This window comes from Trachypithecus francoisi, unplaced genomic scaffold (genome assembly GCF_009764315.1).
Source record: "Trachypithecus francoisi isolate TF-2019V2 unplaced genomic scaffold, Tfra_2.0 Lachesis_group15, whole genome shotgun sequence".
NCBI lineage: Eukaryota > Metazoa > Chordata > Mammalia > Primates > Cercopithecidae > Trachypithecus > Trachypithecus francoisi.
This window is the reverse complement of record NW_022681460.1, coordinates 80,581,016-80,606,246: the sequence shown is the minus strand read 5'-3', so window position 1 is coordinate 80,606,246 and position 25,231 is coordinate 80,581,016. Positions and strand designations below refer to the sequence as shown.

Genomic DNA, 25,231 nt, shown 5'->3' with positions numbered 1-25,231 from the left:
TTTTTCCAAAACATAAGACTTTGCCTTTGGACATATTCATTTAACTGATTAACCCCCTTCATGACTTGAAAAGTTCAATTATATGGGTAACTAACAGGCTATATGAAAGAGAACTTACCAACTGCTAATAATCTATCCTTATCAAATCATTCAAAGATTACTAGGTAGAGGTGTACATGACTCTATAATGAATGAATTTTGGAACTATCAAAAGTGTAAATTTAAATACAGCAGTTTATTGCAAACCTAAAATAAACTACTTTAAAACAGCCTGCCACTAAAAATAATGCCCACTTGACTACATAATTTCATGCTCCCTTATCACATTAACATACCCAACTCTTAAGTGCTTTTTTATGGTATCTACACAATACGCCATGGATTCTGGGAAGAGATTTTGGAGTAGAAGCACGGATTTAAATCTTATCACAAACTGTGTGACTTTGGGCAACCTCTCTAGAATTTACTTCATTTTAATAATATGTTCCTTGAGGGAACACAGATCAGTAGAAAGTGCCTGGCCCAGTGTCTGACAAGCAAGCACTCAACAAACGGTGGCAAAAATGTTTCTACAGTGTGTAATATGGGTCTGGTCCTGTTCTGAACACTTTACATGTACTTATTCATCTAATCCTCACAACAACCCTCTAAAATACTGTTACTATCCCCATTTTAGAAATAAAGAAACTGAGGCACAGAGAAATTAAGTAACTTGCCCAAGGTCACAGAGCTAGCCCTTTCTTCTACCCCTTGTGACCACCACCCATAAAACATATTTCCCAGATACCCTGGTGGCAGTATATGATTACCACACCAAGTAGTTAAGAGTTAGCAGAAACAGAAAAGCCAATGGCAAAGCTAAACACTGGGGTTAAACTAGCCATTGCTTTTAATATACAATCATCTGAAACTTGGTAAACACAACAGCACCTAAACAATAACTGTGTCTTTCATAGGGTATCCTGGCAGCTACTTAATTGAGATTTTTGATGCTAAACATATTCTTAATACTCAAGTTTTATATCGAAGATTTCAATCTCATTATTAAAATTTTTAAATTTTAATTATCTCAGATTAAAATGGGCCAGAAGTTAGATATTCATACACAGCTAAGAACATGTTAACAAAGGAGTCTGTATTAGAACCAAGACTTTCTGAATCATCTTCTCTCTTTTCTATACAAGGATCAAGTTTCAAACAGTTAATTACCAAAACTCCAATCCTGAACCCCCTTCCCCACCAGGGATTTTCTCTTCCTTTGAAGGCAGCAACTCAACACTGAGAACCTTCAGTACTTTCCCACTTGCTCCAACTCTTCACACTCATCACTCCATAGAATTTCAGGTTCTAACTAAAACTAGTATCTTTCCTGGAATTTTTATTATTGAAAACATTAACACACCTTTGCATAAAACAAATCTTAGAGATAGGAAATTTCAGAAAAGAATGCAACAAAGATTACTATAACTCAGTATTGGACAACAAATAATACCAACAAGACCTTTCAGAACCCTGACTCTGGAGCCCAATGAGTTAAGTCCTGACCCCACTGGTACTAGTCACATAACTGGTTAAGCTACTCAACCTCTGTACCTCAGTTTTTTCCATCCACAAAAATGGAATAACGGCCCCAACTCAAAAGGCTTTTTAAAGTATTAATACGTACGGAACACTCAGAACAGCACCGAGCATGCTACACAATGTTTAATAAATGTTATCTATTATTACTAAGCTTTGTTTTTTTGAGACAGATTCTCGCTCTGTCTCCCAGGCTGGAGTATAGTGGCGCAATCTTGGCTCACTGCAACCTCCGCCTCTCGGGTTCAGGCGATTCTCCTGCCTCAGCCTCCTGAGTAGTTGGGACTATAGGCACGTGCCACCACGCTCGGCTAATTTTTGTATTTTTAGGAGAGACAGGGTTTCCACATGTTGCCCAGGCTGGTCTTGAACTCCTGACCTCGTGATCTGCCTGTCTCGGTGTCCCAAAGTGCTGGGATTACAGGCGTGAACCACCGTGCCTGGCCTGTTATTACTAAGTATTAATGTTTCATCCAAATGGGCAAACAACTGGTCAATTGTTCTGAAAGAACCTAAGGGAATGAATGTCTAGTTTTCGAAGACTTTCCTTCTGAATCGTATTTTTCTTTTTTTCCCTCAACATTCCTTTACATGTAAGATACAAAATTTTTTAATTCAACTATCCATGTGAAAACCAAAGTTGCCATTTCAATGGCTGATAATTAAGTAAAAACCAAAATAATTAACTTTGGGAATTGATTTATAAGGAAAAAGTATGTAATTTTGCTTGATATTCTAGTGAACATCATCAGTCTGTGACAAATCAATGTGTATGGTTTTATACAGAGACCAAGATTTTTAAATATAACCCAGAAAAACAACATATAAAAATACTACTGCTACTTATATATGGCTAAATTCTTAAAATAAGACAGTCTTCTTAATGAAACTACTGCCTAATTAAACGCCAACCCAAAATGAGTATGTACTTTTTAAGGGATAGCAGATTCTTAAGAGAATGCCATAGAAAAAAAGGCCTAAATTTTGTATTTGTAAGGTGTTAAAAGTGGTTAACAATTACTATCTACATGTTCACTTCTCATTTCTTCTTGACCTCCTGACCTATCATACCTGGTCTACTTCTCTGGCATTTTTCCTCTCTCTCACTTTTCACCCCACCTTTGATATGTTGGTCTTTATCTCTTCTCTTCTGTGATCTTACCACAGCTTTAACGGTGACCTATAAAATTACAGCACTTTTTTTTGTTTCTCTAAATTTGAATTACCAACTATCCCCTGGACAGCTCCATTTCTCCCAAGCACTTCAAATTCAACCTGTTCAGAACAGAACTTAATCTTTTGAAAGGAGCTTCTTTCCTATAGATTTAGATTCCTTCCTCTCACTACCAACATCCCTGAATTCAAGTCCCCATAAATGTTACTTTTTCTCAAATCTAGCCCCTTAGTTCAGACACTATATTTTCTCAAATTGCTTAACTTTTAACACCCATGACTTATGTAAACTCTGCTTAAAACTCTATTTTCTTAAAAATATTAAGATCTTTGACACTGTGACTCCTTGTAGTCAATTTTCCCAAACTTATACCAACCATCTAGCCATCTGAGTACTATAGTTCTCTATACCATGCTGTTTCACTCCTTCTGCTATGTGCAGTACACTTGCCCACCTCTTAACCTCAAGATTAATTAAGGTCAAGTTCCTCTACAAAAGTCTCTTCTAATCACTCTCTCCTTTGCAAAAATCCACCTATCCTTCTTTGGGAAAAGCAAAAAGCCACCATATATATTTAGAATGTTTGTTTCTCTACTACTAGTCTCTAAGTCAAAAATTGGAATCACATCCTACTTGTCTTTCCATCCTTAGTACCTAGCACAAACATAATCCTTCGTGTCTTTCCATCCTTAGTACCTAGCATAAACATAAGTCTGTTAATACACAAATTCTTGAACTAAGAAATAAGTCAAAAATTGGAATCACGCCTACTTGTCTTTCCATCCTTAGTATCTATCATAAACATAAGTCTGTTAATACATAAATTATTGAACCAAGAAGTAGATGGATCTTTCACATTTTTCTACACATCAAATGCCTTTTACTTTCCAGAATGTCAATTCAAGCCACTCAAGAAGCATAAACTGAGAAAACATTACACATAACGCACTCTGTAACTTTTTTTTTTGGTTCTTGGTCATTAACATGCCAAAAAAGAGGCAAATGGAAATATATTTTCGAAACAAATATATTGTTTTTCCAGACAAAACAGAGATCCACTTCAAACTACAGCTATAATCTCTAAGTAGGTATGTCATGGACATTGAGGTTTATTCAAATACATTCATAAAAAGCCAACTGAAAAAGTCAACAACTCTTCAAGTCCAATATAATTTTCCTCCACGGAAGCAACTAGTTTTCAGAACTAGTCTCTGAAACATAAATTCTCTGAAAAGCCATGACAAAAAAATGAATACTTCTGGTAATAGTTTTGGTATATTCTTGTACACGTCTACAATGCAGCAAGGACCCTTTTCCCCATGCCAAACAGCAGAAAATGCCCATCCTTATCTAGAGAATCCTTCAGGACCTACCACCTCTAGCTTCATCCTTGAAAAACTATTTCAGAGGGAAAAGCACCTCTACCACAGGAAGGACCAAATTAGTGTACCTAGCAGCAACTTTTCTGTAATATAAGTTTTCATCATCTTTTTTCACCAATGAAAGCTGACAGCCTCCCTAAAATTCTTAATTACACGTACTTTGAAAAAATTCTTCTCCTTTTCATTTAAACAAATAGCTATGATGATGGAAGGTACATCTTAATGTGAAGTTTCTACAACTGTCACTGTCTTATAGACAGATATAAAACAAACATTAAGCTCAACTATAATATAATGTTCTTCTCTGAATGTGGGTAACAAATTAGGTATATTTTTCGCTTACCCTGATCAGCCTATGTTTAATATCAAGAAAGTATGAACAGGACTAAAGGGACCCACATTTTTCAAAATTTCAAATCATCTGGGCAATTATTTTAAAAAAGGTTTCCCACATAACGGTGAATCTTCTTATAGTAGTGGTTATCTGTACTCAAATGTATTCACCTAGTATGCTTTGAAAATTAATGCAAACCAAATAAACACAGATGTCTAACACCCACCAAGAAGTACTTCTTGCTCTTTGGGGTATATTCTGGATCCCATTCCTCTTCCTTCGGTCTCTTTTGAAAAGTAGTATTTGAGTTGTTTGGACCAGTATTTGTCCCAGCAAAAACTCCTCTGGCTCTTCCTCTGCCTCTAATTCGAAACTGATTAACATTAACAAAGTTGTTTAGTGATGCAATCAAAAGGTATTTAGTTACATGCAAACTCTAATTTTACTGCAGTAACAAAAAACATACGCCCTAATTTCCTATCTAAATCTCGTAGCCATTGAAGATGAAAAGGATGGCCATTTTATATCATAGGCAAAAAATTCTGCCAACTAAAAGTTGAGTAGGTTAAGAAGAAATGATCAACCTAAGTGTTAGAATACTGTACTTTCAAGGACTGAACTAATTTTTTTTTTTTTTTTGAGACAGAGTCTCGCTCTTTCTTCCAGTCTGGAGTGCAGTGGCGCAATCTCGGCTCACTGCAAGCTCTGCCTCTCAGGTTCACGCCAATTCTCCTGCCTCAGCCTCCCGAGTAGCTGGGACTACAGGCACCCATCACCACGCCCGGTTCATTTTTTGTATCCTTAGTAGAGACAGGGTTTCACCGTGTTAGCCAGGATGGTCTCGACCTCCTGAACTCGTGATTCCACCCGCCTTGGCCTCCCAAAGTGCTGGGATTACAGGCATGAGCCACCGTGCCCGGCCTGAACTAATATTTTTAAATAATCAAACTGTTTTTCCTTTTTACTAGCCAAAAGTTGTCTAATTTCTTTGAATTACCATAGAAGCCCCAAGTATTCAGCCATACCTAACACTATATAAGCAAAGCTCTTCTCTTTCCCAAATTATCTAATTAATGAACTCCACCAAAACCCAACTAGATACTCGCTCAAGGTAGGAGTGTGAATCTAGAAATTAAAGAGGCAAGAAGATGCACTACCATAAAGTCATTATATTAATAATTATAACGACTTACGGAAACATGGGGATAATGTATACGCTATGTGAAATATTTCTATGATTTCTATGATTGATACCCATATAAGCAAGGATTTGAAGAAAGCAGGTAAAATGAATGTAACTGTAATACAGAGATGAACATACAGGGGTTTTATTAAGGCGTTAAGGTACCTTTTCAAAAACTAAGTGATTAAAGAAATATTATTACCAATCAGTAACTTTCCTTGACTCTTGGTCTTTAAGGACTAGGTACAGTTATTGATCTTGAAGTCAAGAGAAGTACCTAGTTTATACAGATGCTTCTAGATCTCAAAATGGCATGTCTAAATGAAGACAGCACTTCAAACACCACTTCATGTTTCAATACTACCTCTGATTTTAGGAATAATGACACACATAACATCTCTAAATCATGTATATGACCTTCCTTACGTACATTACTCTAAGATAAACTCCTACCAAGCAATCAAAGATAATTTTTTCACTTACAAAGGTTCCTCGTGGTCGGCTAACTCCTGCAAAGCCTGAGTATTCTTTCATTTCATGGTGAGTTTTAAATTCTTCTTCTCTTTCCTTCTTACTCTCCTTTTCTTCTCGAGAACTGGGAGAAGAAGGTGATGCTGAAGAGGATGAAGATCGAGAATGATCTTGCTCTCTACTTTTATGTTTACTGCAAAATAAAGAAAACAAAAAATGTGCTACTTTTAAAAAGATAAAGACCCTGCTGAATCTTACAATAGAAGAGATATTTTTCAAGTCAAAAACACTATCCCCTAATAAAATTATGTAAATAAAATAATTGGGTGTTAAACTTTGACACAGTCTGTTTCCATTCTCCTTCAATATGTGTTTTACATCAATAATGAAAAACATGCTAGGGCCTGCCAGTTAGAAAATAGTAGTCTGTAAAGGTCAAGAATAAGGTTCAGTTCTTTAGTATTTTTAAATTAACTTATATCTTTTATTACTTTAACGAAAGGAAGAGAAGAGTAGGAAAAAGTAAGGATGTTCTTAAGGCCAAGTTTCAAAATGACTGCAGTTTGTACACTCTGGGTGAAAATAGTTGGTATAGTTTGGGCTATAGTACCATTATAGCAAATAAAAAGCATATGACATTACAAATAACAGCCATAAATTTAATAACACAAATAAAATCCACCATTTACCTAATGAATAGCAAGGAAAAAGATTATCTATAATACTTTGTGTTCCTATTTGCCTCTACGATGATCAAATTTACATGATTTAATGCAACACCCGAAAAGGTCATACCTGTGGTTAACTCTTACCACTGCTAACAGTTTCCATGGAAATATTATTTTGAAAGACTAATACACACTGCTATTTCTAGTCCTTCCTCCCCCCATCTCTCCCATGTTAAACCACTAGATATCAGTTTAAAATTCTTGTACTCTGGGTGTTATGAGTTGAAAAAGTGCGGAATCAAGCATAACGAACCAAAGTTCTTACACAAACTGTTTCTAGAAATGCACTGCATTGAAGTCCAACCTCCTGATGTAGCCTGGATAATAGGACACATTAATTTGTCATTTTTTTTTTCAGTGTTAGCTTGCTATTCCAAAGTTTTTGTCCTCATCCACCATAAGCCGTGTAAAAGACAAATACATTTTTGCTGTAAAACAAATAATTTTAATTGTTTAAATTTAAACATTCGATTACACAGTCAAAATTGAAAGCAATTAAGCTGACAATTATTAAAGGCTAATTAGAAGCTAAAACCTATCTTAGTCAGTTTGAACAATTACCTGTCATCTTTGTAAGATTTGTATTCCTTGTAATCTTTTGGAGTTTTTTCCTGCTTTCTTGATCCACTGGATTCCCTGGAGCCCTTGGAATCTCCCCGTTCTTTACTTCTTTCTTTTCTACGGCGATCAATGTCATGCCGAAGGTCAGCAGAGTCACACCTTAATTTTTTATCTCCCTATAAAAGACAGACGTAAAATACAGATTTCAGGGGAGAAACTGAAAAAATATATATACACATATTATAGAGTTAAGTTTTATGCCAGCTTCTAAACTGGCATTTTAGTATCAGAAAATAATGAACCATATAAGATACTATCACTTAGTTTTTGTTAAAAAGTACTTGATTATTTTTACTAAACATTTGGGTATACAAAGTCAGTGGAACTGGGGAAATTATTAAAAGCTAAGTATCTTGAGAATTTTGCAGGTTTTTATCCAAAACAATCTATAATAATTTTTGTACAGTAAATGATACAAATATTTTTTCCACTCAGCACATCCTATTATCCCTCATCCTTCCAAATGCTGTTTTCAATAGTTGAATAATGACAGATGTTATAATCTGTAGTTGTAATGTAGCCTTCTACCTAAAAAAGAGAGATCCTAACATAATGGTTCTCATTACTTAAGCCTCATTATGATCAAGCTCTTCCCAAATAATCTGACCAACCCAATTAAAAAAAAAATTCAAAAGAATTCTATAATTTCTAACATGCACGTAAAATATGATTAATGAAACCAATTGAGGTTGAACAAGGGTAGAAACAAAGCCAGAAAGATATTCGCAATCCTGTACTCAGTATCTTGGGCCATATACTGCCCTTTCTCAATTCAGGTATTGCAACGGACATTAGTTTAACTGGGTCACAATTCACCTCCTTCTTGTTCCATTGCTTTTTCAAATACTATATAATTTAGGAAGATGGAAAGAGGCATCTAGGAATGAAGAGAAATTATACATCAGTAAGATGCTAAGCAATGTGGACATCCTTGCTAGTATTCAACAATAAGTAGTATTTACTCTGGGAAGTCTGACTATAATATTCATAAGCATTCATAAAACTGAAAGTACAGATCTCCAAATGGTATCAACTACTCACCTATTTGCTCCCAGAGTCACAAAGAAAAAAATCTAATCAAGAGCAAAAAAACCTTCCTATTCACCTAGGTATTACCAAGTCCACAAGTAACAAGATAATATAAGTGAAACCACTTTGTAAATTACAAACTATATATACATAATTACATATTAACATGTTATTCATCCAGACAGGAAGATAAAAACCAATGGCATATCCTCTTATCTATTCATCAGTTATCTCTACTTTTTCTCCTCTGGATCAAAATCTGGTCTAAGTAATGAGGAGAGAATATACTCACTGTCAGAGCATGAGGACAGACTAAACTGTTGGGAAAACTAAATTAACAACTTTGAACCCAAGATGTTATTTAAGTTAAAAACAAAAAAAAAAAGTATTAACTTCTCAGAATCTGTTCTTTCAAGATCAATACGCCCCATGCAAAACAAAACAAAACAAAAAAAACACCTTATTTGTAAGCTCTAGATTCCACATCTAGTAATAGCATGCCCTATTAAACTTGTACACTACCACTGTCCATAATAGCTTCTAGTAACAAATGTGCCTGTTTTCAAAATAACCCAATTATTCAACAACTCTGCAAAACAGAAGCATTCTCGTTTTTCTAATTAGAAAAGTAAGGTTCAAGAAGTTATTTTCCAATTATCATGTAGATAGTACTTAGTGACAGCCAGAATTGGAATCAAGCAGTACTTCCAAGTCCCCTAATCTCTTCAAAACAGTTGTTCCCTATCTTTCCCCACATTTCTACTACTAGACATTTTATGGCCTGATATAGATTAGTCTACCTGGCAAAGGTCATTCTGAATTGTCAGAGTACATTGGAGACCCCTTAACCACTGAATTCCATTCTCACCAAGACCCCTCAATGTCTTTCACAGGCTCCTTTCTCATGTTTAAAAGACATTCCCCCATTCCCCAAATATTCCAAGAGTGATAACAGTCTTTGTTCCAAACGTTCATTTGTAAATCAGTTCTTAGAATGCTTATTTCTTAATCCACATCAAAAATGCCCAGTAGCATGGGGATTACTTCTTGTTATCTGTGAAGAACCTAGAGATATTAAATTTAGACACACAAATCGAGAAATATTTACTCTGGCTAATGAATCTCATCTCAAAATTCTAATTTGTATCTTTGATTTTATAATTTTCCTTTGTCTACCCACTGATTCTTTACGCTTTTCTTAGGACTATTTTTTTTTTCCTTTCATTAGCGTTTTGAAAAAATACTCTTGGTTTCAATTTAAGACAGTATAGTGTCAGCTTAATTTCTTCTGGGAAGGAACAGTATGCATACTACCATGATGTAGTTATGAATTAAAAGTAGAAGATATCTATAGACATTTTACCTTGGGAAACTATATTTGGTACAGTATCATTAACTAAGCTGAACTTAACATGAAAAAAATTACATTCAAAAACATACCTTCTGATTTTCTTCTTTAAAAACTCTCTCTTCCCCTGCTAAACGGGTATGCTTCCTCAAGGTACTTGGTGAGATGTCAATTCTCCTTAATGTAAAACAAAGTATATTTTTAGTCACATTACTAACTTTTTGGTTCGAAAACATCCACACGATTATCCATTTTCCTAAGACAGTTATTTCTCTCCCAATCAACTAATTTAGCACACCAACACTATTAATTTACTAATACACAATTAAGAAAAAATATCCACGAAGAATGAATTAAAATGCTCCAACCAGATATTTGTATATAGAAGTCTGGCCTTTAAAACATCCAACTTATTTTATTGATCAAAAATAGAAAAAATTTGTTTTGATTAAACTGGGTATCATTTTAAACATCGACAAACACACATGACTAGGATTATTTGCTCCTGTCTTCAATATTTTTAAGATATTCAGTGCCCCCTTGGTTTTATTCTGCGCCTTTCCCTTTTTAAGTCAGTATCGGTTGCAACTACCCAGTGCTTCTTTAGCAGTCATCACCAAAACCACACCAACTGTGTACGAAGTACCAAGTCAGATACTTCATAGCCAGTATCACTGTCACTGCCACCCTGCAAAATGGGCATGATTATCCACATTTCGTATATGAAAACATTGATGTCCAGGGATTAAGTTGTTCATCACAATGCAACAACGAAGAGACACAGCCAGGATTTCAACACAACTATCTGACTTCAGTGCTCATGCTTTTGTTCTCTCTCTCATGGAACATTTTTTATTTCACAAACTTACTAGAAATTCAAAGGTTACTCTAGGCCTTCACTGCCCCTCCCAAAAACCAGACTAACTGATAACTATTTAATTCCATACTGCAGAGAAGTAAGAGTTAATATTTCAAGTTCTAACAACCAGTTTCAACTAAGCTGAAAATTGAGAATTACAGAATTTTCAAGACTTAGAAATATATTTAAAGTATAAATGAGGAATAAAACCAAATCTGTATCAATGACAAAAGCAAACTTCCAATACAATCTTGTTTTAATAGAGTCTTCCTACCAAAGCAACGTTTTTATATGTCAATTCAGCAGGATACATACCTGTGTATTTCAGGGCTCTTTTGCCGAGTACTATGTTCTTCAGTGGCTTTCTGATACGAAGTGAACCGCTCGTTTAGGGTCATTGCAGCTGACTTGAAGTATTGCTCTGTTGATTTAGAAGAAATACTGTCCAATTAGTTAACTTTACTTTAAGAGAGATTTGTTTGTGACAGAAGGGCATGTAGCAGGTGAAAAGAAAATAAAAATACTCAAGAAACCTAACAAAAGAGAATTAAGTGTTACAAGGAACTCCTACCCTTTCAATTTCTTGTACCTCAACAGGAAAGTGCTTCAAAAGTTGCTCACAGGTCCCTGTCAATGCTACATCTAATCCAAGAGCAATTAATAGATTAAATCAAGAGTCTCTAATTCTACTTCATTAATACACTACTTCCTCAGAATAAAAAGGAACACAATCTATGGATGTTGTAATACCTTGCCAATATGAACCAATGATGTTACTTCAAGTAATCATTTGCAGAAAACAAAAATTAACAGGAAAATACGGAGTTAACCAAAAGCTAGTTTGAGTAAACTATTAAATTTCATCAGTGACTACACTGCCATATCAACAAAAATGGATTTATAAAAACACTGAATACTATCATTGAAATTGGAAAAATATTTTTAAATCAATTAACATTCAATAATTATCCAAAAATCTGGCATCTTGGCAAACCCAACAGCACATCTGATATTGCTGTTTTGTCTCTCTTTAAACAATTTTCAAACTAGTAATATCAATACTGATTATTTTAAAAACCAGTTAAAGATATGTCGTAAATGTAAAATAGAAAGACGTATAAAGTCATGAGCTATGAAATGTCACATTATGAAGCAAGCTATCTGCTTAACAGGTCAACATACATCTGTGTCAACTTACCGCCCAATATCCAGCACATGTCTCATAACCAATCATTAAAACTTGAAACGGCCACTACAAGGGTAGTGCCTCAATCATAATTCCATGAAACCCAGGAATTTGAGCTAGCAACTCAGTTTTTATGCCATTTTTGCCAGGAAGACAGAAGATTCAACTTTGCCTGTATCTTTCAACAGCTATTTTACTTTGAAACATGGATTTTGCCATTTCAAAACATATTCCAGGACCTAGTTACAATGAAAAAGAAAACATCACTGGGCATTTTCAGCTCTATATAAAGTAAGAGCTGTTCAGATCGGTTGCACAATACCAATTATGAAACATCACTACAGTTCTTTTTTTAAAAAAAAAAAAAAAAAAGAAAAAAGAAAAAGGAAAAAATTTATCAAAACCTGATCTCAAAATTCAGCAATAAATTGTAAAATGTGGAGACAGGCCAAAAAAGATTAAAAAATTTAAAAAAAGAATGTTTCATATTTTATGTACCACAGTAATATGGTCATAAACTGGTTCACAAACCTACTTAGAGTCAAATAGCAAAACTGTGTTGTTACCGTTTAAATAATTACAGCCCAAAAGAAATTCATTTAACTGTTCACTGTTCTGATATATCAACTGCATAAAGAACTGCTAGAGCCAAGTTTCATCTATTACAGTGAGCTGTTCTCATGTCAAAAGACAATTTTTTAAAAGCTAGGAGGGGATTAACTTTAAAGGACAACAGTCTTTGAAGTTCCTGGGAAAGAACATGTCTCACAGTAAGTTGCTTTTTAAACGCAAAAACAAAACTTAACCTAACCCAAAAGGGATCCTAAAAATCTTCGAAAATTACTAGTAACTTTGCAACTATAATCACATACTGGTAAAAATTAAAAAAAAAAAAAAATCATTACTTTAGTTGAAATAAACACCCTTATCTTTAGGACCTAAAGAAGTGTCATCATTATCCTAATTAGTGACTATTCATGTAGTCAGTATTTATATAATATTCTTCTAAATTTCTTGAACGTTTTGCCTCTAAAAATCCTGATAAATTTTCGTTTTATCATTTTAAGTTTATATATTAAAAATTAAGTGCAAAAAAGAAAGTTTTTCCACTTCAGATTTCTTTAAAAGTTGAAAAGAAATTCTTAGTAAATAATATTCAATAATCCTGTCTGACTTTGTTATAAATCTATGCCAACATTTACTATCACAAGCCATAGGCATGCAATGAAAGACTATCTGTAAGCCTTCTGCACTTCAAATACACTACAATGACATACTTAAAAAACATTTTTAGGATTCAACAAATCTACATCATGTTCTACCATGATACAGATTTTTAGGGTATGGTTTCTCCAGCATTTCAATCACTTTTTATTAACTATCTTCCTAAGTTTCAATGCTATCAAGACTAGGGACTCTTCCATGAAACTACTTTTCCAAGTTTTAATAGCATTGATGTGTATTTGCTAGCCCTGGGGTACATGAATTATTAAGCATAATTACTCATTTTATTTGCATGCAAGATAAATTTAATTCACAATACGAAACATACTAAGCATACCTTTAACATGATGAACCAAGGACACAATGTGTTGAATAAATGACTCTGAAGTGCTTTTGCTGGCCTGTGGCAACTTAATGTGGTCAAAGATGGATCGGAACTCTTGCTCCTTCTTGACAGAATGGACAAGTGTACTAGCAAGCAGCCTGTCTTTAGTCAAGGAAGCAGGTCTGGAACATTGATAACACACACACACAAAATATACCATTGGTTTAAATAAAAAAAAGGTATGTTCAGAAAGTTTAAGATAATTAACTGGAACATTAACTACCCAGATTATTTACTGGGGATCAATATGGAATTACCTGTTAGAATCATCAAGAGGAACAGGTGCCATTTTGAGTTTGACTTCAGGACGATGAGAATCACTCGCTATCATTTTGATCCTAAGTGGGCTTTCCTCTCTGAAGGTAGATTTTTCTCGTGCATCCAGATTCTTGTGTAGAGGGGGACTGTAATCAAAGAGGTCTTTGAGCTTTTCAGACTTTACCTGCTCAGGCGACTGAGTTTCTTTCTTTACTGTTATTCTTTCAGAATTTTTGTCTTCTTCTTTGTGCTTATCTTTTGTAGTGCTAGGCCTTTCCACTACATATCCAGTCTCTTTAAGTTTATAATTTTTTTCTTCTCTAAATCCATCACTTTCTCTATTGCCTTTCAGTGAAACTTTGGACTTGTACTTGAGTCCTTCCTCCTCAGTATTCCGGTGAGATGCAGTAGTAAAACTTTTACCCTGATCTGCGAGGACTGACTTCCTGAACTGTCTATAATCCTCTGTCTCCTCTGTGTCATCCCCTTCTGAATCATTAAACTTTTGTTTTCCAGACTCTTTATCACTGAAGTAATCTAGAGCTTCCTGATCTTCCCATTCTCCCTCTGCCCTCCCTTTCTCTGATCCTTTCTCTTTTGAAGCCTCTTTATCCCTGGTATTACCCCTATCAAGCAGGAATACTCTAGACTCTTCATCTGTGAACCTGCGAATAAGCAAAGAAGAGGATAGTAACTCTGGATTGCATTCATTGTAGATCGCTTCCATATTTAAATGTGTTGCCCAATCCCTCAGGACCAGCAAGAGAGAAAAAACCCTATTGAAAAGTGCTTTTTCAGACCCCACTTTTAAAAATCATTGAAAGCATCCATATAGAACTTATGTACTAACTTTTAAAATAAATTTACATTTGACTTCTGAAGTTTAAGAAGTAAAGCCAACCAAAAACCTGTCCTATTTAGTCACAATCCACAATTCTGCACTATCACGAACTTCTACAGATTGCCTGAATTTAATTTTTGAAGCTAAGAACCACTAAGGATAATACACATTATGTTAGAATTCTCTTGATAATTACCCCCCAAAATTCAGACTGTTTCACTTACTTATCTATTAATATAAACAAGAGTTCACACAAATGGATTTAAATACCATTCCAGTAATACTCTTTATGAGCATCACAAAACAGTTGATATATACTTGCTCTAGAAAAATAATGATTTCTGGCACTGTTTCATAGAAACTAATGATCAGTTCAATCATAAATTCTAGGTTGTGCAGTGCTATTCCACAAACAGCATGTTTCCTCTATTTTCTCACTTTTAAGTCAAATCACAATACATGAAGCAACCAATTTTCATTGTTAGCAACTTTCAGCAACACTTGAGATCAGAATTTAAACAATGTATCTGTTTCAAATGTCATTAGTCAGTGAGAAATACCATTACCTTTTGTACAGTCAGGCTGAAATCATTAAATATTAACAGCCAGACTGTTTATGCCACCTAAGAACATGCAATATAGCTGCATTATTTATGTAGGTCACATTCTACTAATGAAAAGAACAAAATAAGCCTCCAATACTTTAATAAACTAAATTTCTAAAAGATCTACAGTTATTAACATATATCATTTAGTTACGCTCTAAGCTACTCAACTTCTCCTCATCTGTATTTTTAATTCTGGACCGAAAATGGTAAAATTAAGAGGAGAAACAGAAATTAGTGGTTTTTTTTTTTCTTTTTAAAGAGACAGGGTCTTGCTCTGTTGCCCAGGCTGGAGTGCAGTAGGCACAATCATAGCTCACCAAAGCCTTGAACTCCTGGGCTCAAGAGATCCTCCCGCCTCAGCCTCCTGAGTAGCTGGATAAATTAATTTTTATTAAAATACTTATCTTCCAAAGTTCACCAGATAAAAGTAAAAACAATTTGGAATTATCTTAAAATGAAGGAAGTCAAGAGTAAAAACCGCTAAATATGTATCACAAATTTACGTCTTTTAATTCCAAATAGAATTCAAAGAACAAAAACAGTATTATACTGTAGATTCTGTATTTTAGTTTTTACCTTTTTAAGAACTTCCCAGTCTTTGCAGTTTCCTGATCTCCACCATCAGGATAAAATGAGGAACGGCCCCTAGACTCATCTCTTGGAGCATTCTGTGGTGCGATTGTCTTTGCAGGACTTCTTCGTGAAGGGATGTGATGAATTGGACTATTCTGAGAGGGACTGTATCGACTAGATCCATTTCCAACAGAACCAGACCCAGACCTTTCAGGACTATGCTGAATGGAATGTGAATGCTGAGAAGGAGTATTTTTTGCAGAGTGAACTGTACTGAGCATGGGAGCATCAGAGCAAGATGAACTCTGACTAGGTGGTGTAGCAATAGGTGAAGGACTATGGGGTGATCTAGGACTATTATCATAAGCTGAAAGGCCAGGCCAAATATCACCGGATGTGGCTGATGACTTATTAAATTCATCGATAGATTCAGATGGGTCATGTTCAAATGTATCTTTCGGTTCCTCCTGTGATTTACTTTTCAACGGACTCTCTTCTTGGGGTTCCCCTTCAGCTTTTTTGGTTTGTTTTTCCTGAGACCCTCGTCTTTTAGAAACAGGAGATTTGCTATACGGGGATGAAGAACGAGAAGAGGATGATCTTGGAGACCTAGAAGATCTATATGACCGGCGAGATCTGCTTCTGGATCTTTGAGAAGAAACGGATCTTCTTTTTGGACTCCTGGAACGTGAACGACCTCGTCTAGGACTCCTAGAGTGCCTTCTATTCCAGACAGGTCTATAACCACCTCGATGATATCTACCTCCTCCTCCTTGATAATACCCTCTACCCCTTCCTCTGTACCCGTAAGGTCGTCTCATTCCTCTATTATTTCTGTAATCACGACGATAATCTCTAGAATACATACGATCTCTACTACGAGACCTTGAATATGTTCTGGAACGAGACCTAGAACTAAAAATGAAATAAATATCAATGCAAGAAAAATAAAGCATTCCATCCTACCATTATAAATATTCTGGTTGAATATAACATGTAAATAAACGGTAAAGGTAAAAATAGACTTTTTTTAAAAACCTCATCTGTACAAAAGTTTATGGTTTCTAATCAAAAAGCCTCACTAAGGTAAATACTGAGAGAATACATTAAAGACCTTAAAAATGAAGGCACAAAACACACACACACGTGCGTGTGTTATATATACATCACACACATTAGGACATATTAGCAAATTGTAGTACATCTAGGCAAGCACTTAAACTGATAATTGTAAAAGAATATTTAATGGGATGACATAATATACAGTTAAATGGGGAAAGATTACACAAAACTGTATCAGTGAGATATTATTAATTAAATATATACATAAAATAAAGTTAAGCCTGGGGGAAAAAAAAGAATAATCATCAACTACTATTAATTCTTAATGGGATTATGGTCATTTGTATTTTTAATTTCTGGTTTCTGTTTTCTATGCTAAGTATGTATTACTATTTAAAGAAAAATAACCAGAGTTGTTAATTTTTTAACAAAAAAAATTATTTCGTTAGAATTCAAAGAATCAAAGTCGGAAATGAGAAACTATTAAAACAATACGCACAGATTTTTCACTGTCAAATTCTTGCATTACCCAATTCACCTCTTAACATTGTGGACAAATACAAAGAAACCTACCATATATTATACAGTAAAATTTGAGACCTGGAGTCAGACTAACTGGATTTCAATCCAAGCTCTGCCATTTACTAGAGCTTGTTAGTTGGACATTCTCAATTTCTCGCTTACAATAAGGGTAACAACAGATCCATTTCACAGGGTTCTTTGAGAATAAAATACATTTTGGTAAAGGTTTAGCACTGTGTTTAAGATACGGATTCAACAAATAATAACTGATATCATTATTTTAAAAATTTAAAGCACATTAAATCACCTGTATCGCTTCTTTCTAGAATGAGATCTTGATCTTGATCGAGAACTAGACTGTGATCTAGACTTTGACCTTGAAGAATGTGATCTAGAATTGGAGCGACCCATTTCTTTTCTCCTAATCAAATGATAGGGCAAAAAAAGGTTAAAATTACAATATGATTTTTTAAATTTTACGTTATTTATTTTCAGATAAAATTTGATTTTTACAAAAGTTTCTCAAAGGCTATTATTCACCATCATTTTCAAATCAGTATTCAGAAGACAAGTCAATTATCCCTGACTAAAACTGTTTTCACCTGCATGATAGATACTGTAGATTAAAGACACAACTGAAGATTTTTATGGACTGCCCCACTTATGTGCCTCAATCCAAAAAGGCAGCAGCTGCAGAAGCCGGAAAGAGCAATGAGATCAGACTGCAGCAGCATGTTATGTGTTATTCCATGCCCAATACAAATGCCTACCTCTCCTGTAAGAAAGATAAATAAATAATAAAGGTATTACAGATAAAGCAACTGAAATAAAATAAAGTGTCACAATACTAACAAAAAATAAACCTACTAGGCTGTTATCATAGTGCTTTATGGCCTTGAAAATGAGACTGAGCTGACCACTCCATACACACGATACTGTCTGGAGTGGTACTATATAGTATACAGGACACTAAGTTTCTGAACAGCTGGAGCCGTGGGTCTGCTCTCAGTACTCATGACTCCAGAATAAAGTGGACTTTTGTGACAATGACTAGTTCACCCTGAAGCTTTCTGTTAAGAAGATATAAGAAGAATAAAAGATAAAGAATTGGAGGGATTACTTCAAGAAAGATATATCAGAACTACAAGAAAAAAAACTTGGGCACCAGTAGTTTAACTTTTCTAAACACTACATGGTATCCAATGCTATAATTAGACCTCAATGGGTACAGAAATCAGTAACTGTCAGAACTAATTGATTTATAAGATCTACTCCTCACAAAATTGAAAAAATATACATATATAGCAAATCACTGCATGTACATCCCAAATGTCACATTTTCAACTTTTCAATAATTGAGATATCTTAGCCCCTCTTCAACTTTTCAATAATTGAGATATCTTAGCCTCTCAAGCTTGTTTTTGCTGCATAGAACTATTTTCAAATTTATACTAACTTACTCAAAAAGTATTCATTTCAATAAAAATCAACTTATTAAACTTCTAACAGCTTGCAATTCCCATAATATTTAAATAGTATCTCCTACAACCAAATATTTTTGAAGGCACTTATTTTACCTACCTAGACTTTGTTGAGTTTAATAAAATACTATTTGGAAGTACTAAGATGAATTCAGTTAGAGAAGAGGTAATGGTAATACCTGGATAGTTCCTCATCAAACAATACAAATAACAAATTCGAGATGTGTGAGATAAATGCTGATTTCAAAACAGAACATAACTATCCTCTAATAGACTACCACCTTTGTCTTCTCTCACTCTTCTTCTGAATCCCAAGGGAGCAAGAAATACATACAGACAGAAATAAAACATAGGTTCAGGGTTCAAAAAGGCAGAATAAGAATTCCACAACACAGAAGAAAGAAATTTAGCATTAACACAGGGAGATCTGATACCTCGCAGAACACAAATTTGGTTTAGCAACTGTAGTTTTGACATCATGAAATTGGCAAAAACCAAATTTACAGCCTGTAAAGGAAGGAATCTTGGCCACTGGGAACTGCGACATTCTAGTGCTATCTGATTTCAAAATTCTGTCCTCCCAAACATTTTAAAAGAACATAAATATGTAATTTACATTCATTGTGATCAAATTTACTTTAAGATATTTATTTCTATCCCACTCTGAGATAATCAGACACACTGTAAGAAGAAACCAGAGCTGGAAATGATTTTGGAGATCCAGTCCAGCAATAAGGCAACATTCTTTTCCACTGTATTAATCTGTAAATAAAACACTATGAGTTTACTAAGAGCTAGAGATGCTGTGTTGTGCTGTATCTCCAGAATCTCTGTTCTTGGCTCTTGAGGCTTTTTGGATGGTAATTTCTGTTAAGGTTTCATGAATTCTGTAGGCTTTTCCAGTCAACAGGATGTAGTTGGGCTTGTGGCACATAAGCACAACAGGTATTTAATAAGTAACTATCAAATGAATGCATTCCCCAGAACTTGGATATTTTTTAAAGCAGCAAGTTTATTTTTAAAGGTTTGTGTTTTGCTTTGCTTTTTAATAGCTACACCTGAAACTTCAAAAACTAATGGAAAGAAAGCATGCCTATCAAATAGCAGTCTAAAAGAAATGGATATCTTCTGCTCTACTGCAAAAATACACTTAGGAAAAAAGCTAAGAACATGGTCTCTGCATTTAAACTACATGAATTCAAATTCCTTAAGCTCTCTGAGCCTGTTCCTCAACTGTAAAACGAAGAAAATAACAGTGCCTACTTCGCAGACTTGTAGAGGACTTAATGAGTTGATAAACTTAATTCACTTAATACACCTAACACATAAGAAGCAATCAATTTGAATTACCTAAACACTACAGTAGAAACAAGTTATGAATCTCCTCTTGTTTACATTAGGGAAAATGGGTTAAGTAGCAGAGTTTATCTTGTATGTCCTGAGTCTTTTAGTAGATGTGTTTATAGAAATAGAAAAAGCAGGAACACAACCTGGAAGAAGAGAGAAAAAGAACCTTTTCCCTAAAACTAACTTAGTATCTGACTTACTTCATACAAGTCACCAAAATAAACAAAAAACTGAATCATCAATTCAGTAGCGACATTTCCTCAAAAAAGTCAAAAGTGAAAACTAGAAAAATGAATGCTCTTTACCTTGGCTTTAAGCAGGATCAAGAAGTCAAGTGAAGTCTTTCAGATACTGTAAATATTCCTCCTGGAGAGAATGCTCTGAGAGATTCAACTCTAAATTCAAATTCCTAGCGAAGACAAAAAAAATTATTTTGATTTATGTCAAATTAAATAACCATTATTTACAATGCATATAACGGGCACTGCAATAAACTCTAATAAATGCACTTACAATTTCAGGGAAGGAAAAGCTAATTCAGGAAATAGGAAACTTTTAACCATAAAAGCCTAAAACTCAACTTTTGTAAACCACAATGCAGTAGTGTATTACGAAACTGACAGCATCTTTTTAACTACTTGAATTCTAATTTTAGCAATTTGAGCTTTAGGAAACATATGTTGTCGTTTCATCAGAAAATTCCAAGGTAGCTAACATAATGCCATCTTGCTACAGGGGCAAGGTAGCACAAGCCTGCAGTCCCAGCTACTTGGGAAGCCGAGGCAGAAGGAGTTTGACACTGCAATGTGCTGTGATCACACCTGGGACTAGCTACTGCACTTTAGCCTTGGCAACATAGCAAGACCCCATCTCAAAAAAAAAAAAAATGTAACCTATAATTTTCATAATGCTCTACTTTATAACATCTAAAATATGAGTTTAATGTTTTGCTACTTATTCTCTTTGGTATTTCCTTTCACACAATTTAGTTTCATGTGAAACGATTTTAAAATCCACATTAACAGCCATCATAGTAACTTCAAATTCTGTGCCTAAAAGCATCTTGATACGTGTATATTCAAATAAAAGAACAGTCAGCAATGAAACTTTTATCTATTGAAAGTAAATATTCTTCCTAAAATAATTTATCATTACTCTGTAAATACACTTTGCACAAAATATTCAAGTTACCAATACTGAAAAGTTTAGCTCTGTGTATATTCACATCAAGTATGTGCAAAGGATAGTCTAAAGCACTAGGGGAACAGAAATTAAGGAATACAAGATTAATATACGGCAGCACTAAAAAGAATTCATGAACAAGTTTAAATGGAAATCTGTAACTCTTACCAAGATCCAATTTTAAAAATAAAATGAGACTGGAAATACAAAGAAGAAATGGTAACATTAAACTGGTGAATCAAGAATAGTGTCTCCTAAAATATCCATGGCTCTCCAACTGGGGAGAGATTTGAAGTTCAGGCTAGGAAGGAGGAATCGGAACCTATTATGGGAAACATACTAAAAAAGTAGTAAAGTCAAAAAGCCAAGTAAGGCTGGGTATAAAACAAAAGGATTTCTAAAGGACATGTAAGTTTAGTTTTTAAAATATCAAAACCCCAAGTGGCCAGAGGAAAAAAATGGCAGTATTTTAAACTGGAGTACTGTTAAAAAACTGTATTCTGACCTGGAAAGTCATTACTACTGATTCACTCCTAGAAGTGATACAAGGCTCATTTTAGCTAACATTTCCCTAAACAATTTCAAAAGGCTAATTTCTATATATATCCAGAGAAGACTCAACTGCCAGATCTCTTTACTTCAAGTCATGATATTTTGAAGTTCAAAGAAAATAAACACTAGATATAAAAAACTGACAGAAGAGGGAACATAGGCTGTTAGACCAGTGGATATACATTCCTGTTCACAATCTAGAAATATATTCAAGTATCCACACCAATAACTCAAATAATACACAAAATGTGATACAATAAATAAATCAGTATCAAAGCTGATTAGTTCAGCTAATTTTTAAAAAATGAAAGTCTACATACAAAGCACAATACTAGTTACTATAGGAAATATGTCTATGTAAGTGGTCCCTGCCTTCCAAAAACCAAATCAAGAACAGATATCAGCAACAAATCATAGCAAACTAAACATCTAAATATCAACTATGTGCCAAGAACCGTGCTAGGTGACTTAAATAAAATAATCTCATATTCGATCCTGATAATCTCATGAGCTACGTATTAATCCCATCTTTCAAATACAGAGAACTCTAAACTTTCCAAATAACTTGAAATAGGTGCCTTACATGCCAGACACTACTACTCTAAAGCCGGGAATACAACATTTTAAGGAGGACTTTAAGTTCCCTACTCTCTTGAAGTTTTCAGAGAGAGGAAGACAGAAAACAAGAAAAAAATCAAATAGTGGCAAGTGCCACATTGGAGATGGGGGAAAAGTACAAGTTGACATGCAGAGGAGGAGGGCAGGGGCACTACTTAGGTGGATCCTTGGGCCCTCTTTAAGGAGGTAACACTTGGGTCTAAGGACAGGGAACACAGAAAAGATCCACAGAGGGAAGAGCATACTAGGAAGAGGACACAAACTTAGCAAATTCAGGACAGAAACACCAATAAGACGGCAATGTGATCAAGGAGTTGAGTGTATGAAATAAGGCAGCAGGAGGAGGAATGGACCAGATCAAACAGCATCTAGTAGATCATCAAAAGGAGTCAGGATTTTACTTGGTTGAGAAACCCCTGCAGGGTTTGCTTGGGTAAGTCACTCATCTGATTTCATTTTAAGATGGCTTCTATATAAAAAATAAACAGCAATGAAAAAAAGAGGCAAATTCAAGATGTGGTTTGTCAAAATGACTTGTTAATGGATTGTTAGGGGTGTGAAGTACAGAGAGTGAGGAAATCACTAGTGCCCTTAAATTCTAGGTTTTAGATTTAAACATCTCAGAGGAGAAGTTTGGGGGAGAAAACAAAAGATATGTTTGCCGTTTTCTGCGCCCATAGTCGGACTGTAAATGGTTAATCCAAAATTTGACTGAAATCTCCTGACTCCAACTCCAGTGCTCTCTCTTCAATACCCTAAAAGGTGCCTGAGGTGGCCAAAACCCAAATACAGAATTAAAAATGCAAAACTAGTCTTCCCTTTATTACAACCAAGATCATTTAATAGATTCCCACTTGTATAGAGAGATAAGGAATAAATTGCAGTATGTATCTTTAGCCACTTGATACACTAACCAATGAGGAACACAGGATAAAATAAAGCAGGTTTTATTTTTAAAAATAAGGTTCTTAAATATCTTAACAGAGCCTATCTTTCATGAAATAATACATAATGACCAGCTAGAACATAAGTGATCAGAAACCAGCTAGAAAACAGTATCAGGCCAGGCATGGTGGCTCACCGTGTAATCCCAGCACTTTGGGAGGCCGAAAGAGCAGATACTGAGGTTACGAGTTCGAGACCAGCCTGGCCAACATGGTGAAACCCCGTCTCTACTAAAAATACCAAAATTAGCCAGACGAGGTGTGCACGTCTATAGTCCCAGGTACTCCAGAGTCTGAGGCAGAAGAATCACTCGAACCCAGGAGGCGGAGACTGCAGTGAGCAAAAATTGCACCACTGCACTCCAGCCTGGGCTAGAGTGAGGCTGTCTCAAAAAAAAAGAGAAAATTTGATCAGAGCAAAGAAACTAGGGCTCAACAAAATATCCAAGACAAAGCCACCCAAAATGAATTCTTTAAGATTACGATTTCAAGCATACTTGATCCTAGTCTTTATTTTAGCAGACTCAAGGAGTTTGGTCCCCAGATTGTTGTAAACAAAGTAATGCTATTTCCATCTTTTCAAATCCTAAAAATATAGCCCATGACTATTATTCCAGTAGACTAGATTCAAATCCTGGCTCAGCCATTAACTAACTGACCAACACTGAACAAGTTAACTTAATCTGTCAGCTTCAAATTCTGTTGGTGTTGTTTTGTTTTTTATGTTTTTTGTTTTTGTTTTTTTTTTTTAAGGCTACTAATGGTACTTTCTTACAAGTACAGGGTTAAATGAACTAAGGCACGTAAACAGCTTAGTTTTAATGTTTGGCTCATGGTATACAATCTAGCATTAGCCATCATTATTGGTAAACCTTGTTTAGGCAGTCTTTCTGCAAGCTAACCACGTTTACTTAAAATGATTCTTGCAGGTAAGGTTACCTTAATATTTTTGATACAGCATTAATCAGCATCATTTAGAAGTCTTTCCAGATATGCTTAATAAAATGTCTGGGCTGGGTGCAGTGGCTTACGCCTGTAACCCCAACACTTCGGGAGGCCAAGGCGGGCGGATCACCTCAGGTCAGGAGTTTGAGACCAGCCTGGCCAACATGGCAAAACCCTATCTCTACTATAAATATAAAAATTAGCCGGGCGTGGCAGCGGGCGCCTCTAATCTCAGTTACTCTGGAGCCTGAGGCAGGAGAATCCCTTGAACCCGGGAGGTGGAAGTTGCAGTGACCCAAGATCATGCCACTGCACTCCAGCCTGGATGACAGAGCAAGACACCATCTCAAAAACAGAAAAACTAGCCGGCCTTTGTGGCGTGCACCTGTAATCCCATGTAATCCCAGCTACTGGGGAGGCTGAGGCATGAGAATCACTTGAACCTGGGAGGCAGAGGTTGCAGTGAGCCAAGATCACGCCACTGCACACCAACCTGGGCGACAGAGCAAGACTGTGTCTCAAAAAAAAAAAAAGAAAGAAAGAAAAAGAAAAAGAAAAATTAGCGGGACATGGTGGCAAGCAGGCGCCTGTAGTCCCAGCTATTTGGGAGACTAAGACACGAGCATCGCTTGAACCAGGGAAGCGGAGGTTGCAGTGAGCCGAGATGGCGCCACTGCACTCTAGCCTGAGCTACAAAGCGAGTCTCTGTCTCAAACAAATAAATAAATAAAATCAAAGTGTTTGAAAACTCTAAAATACTACACAAATACAGGCTAGTATTATCTTCGTGTTGGTA

General features: G+C 35.2%; 1 protein-coding gene across 6 annotated transcripts in view; it reads right to left on the bottom strand.

Annotated features, from left to right (window-relative positions):
• The window catches only part of BCLAF1 (BCL2 associated transcription factor 1), a 31,584-nt gene that overhangs the window by 3,872 nt on the left and 2,481 nt on the right, over nucleotides 1-25,231 (bottom strand). The window contains exons 2-12 of one of the 6 annotated variants that reach the window (XR_004442952.1): nucleotides 20,500-20,603; nucleotides 17,674-17,787; nucleotides 15,786-16,697; nucleotides 13,760-14,425; nucleotides 13,455-13,624; nucleotides 11,023-11,128; nucleotides 9,941-10,025; nucleotides 7,412-7,587; nucleotides 7,116-7,278; nucleotides 6,135-6,315; nucleotides 4,695-4,841 (exon numbers count right to left, since the gene is read on the bottom strand). Coding sequence is in view for 5 of the 6 variants with exons in the window: in XM_033235366.1 (XP_033091257.1) it covers nucleotides 4,695-4,841; nucleotides 6,135-6,315; nucleotides 7,412-7,587; nucleotides 9,941-10,025; nucleotides 11,023-11,128; nucleotides 13,455-13,624; nucleotides 13,760-14,425; nucleotides 15,786-16,697; nucleotides 17,674-17,777 (2,547 nt within the window). In the remaining variant the exon portion in view is untranslated. The remainder of the gene's footprint in view (nucleotides 1-4,694; nucleotides 4,842-6,134; nucleotides 6,316-7,115; nucleotides 7,279-7,411; nucleotides 7,588-9,940; nucleotides 10,026-11,022; nucleotides 11,129-13,454; nucleotides 13,625-13,759; nucleotides 14,426-15,785; nucleotides 16,698-17,673; nucleotides 17,788-20,499; nucleotides 20,604-25,231) is intronic. The other 5 variants (XM_033235366.1, XM_033235371.1, XM_033235367.1 and 2 more) reach the window with 5 other exon arrangements.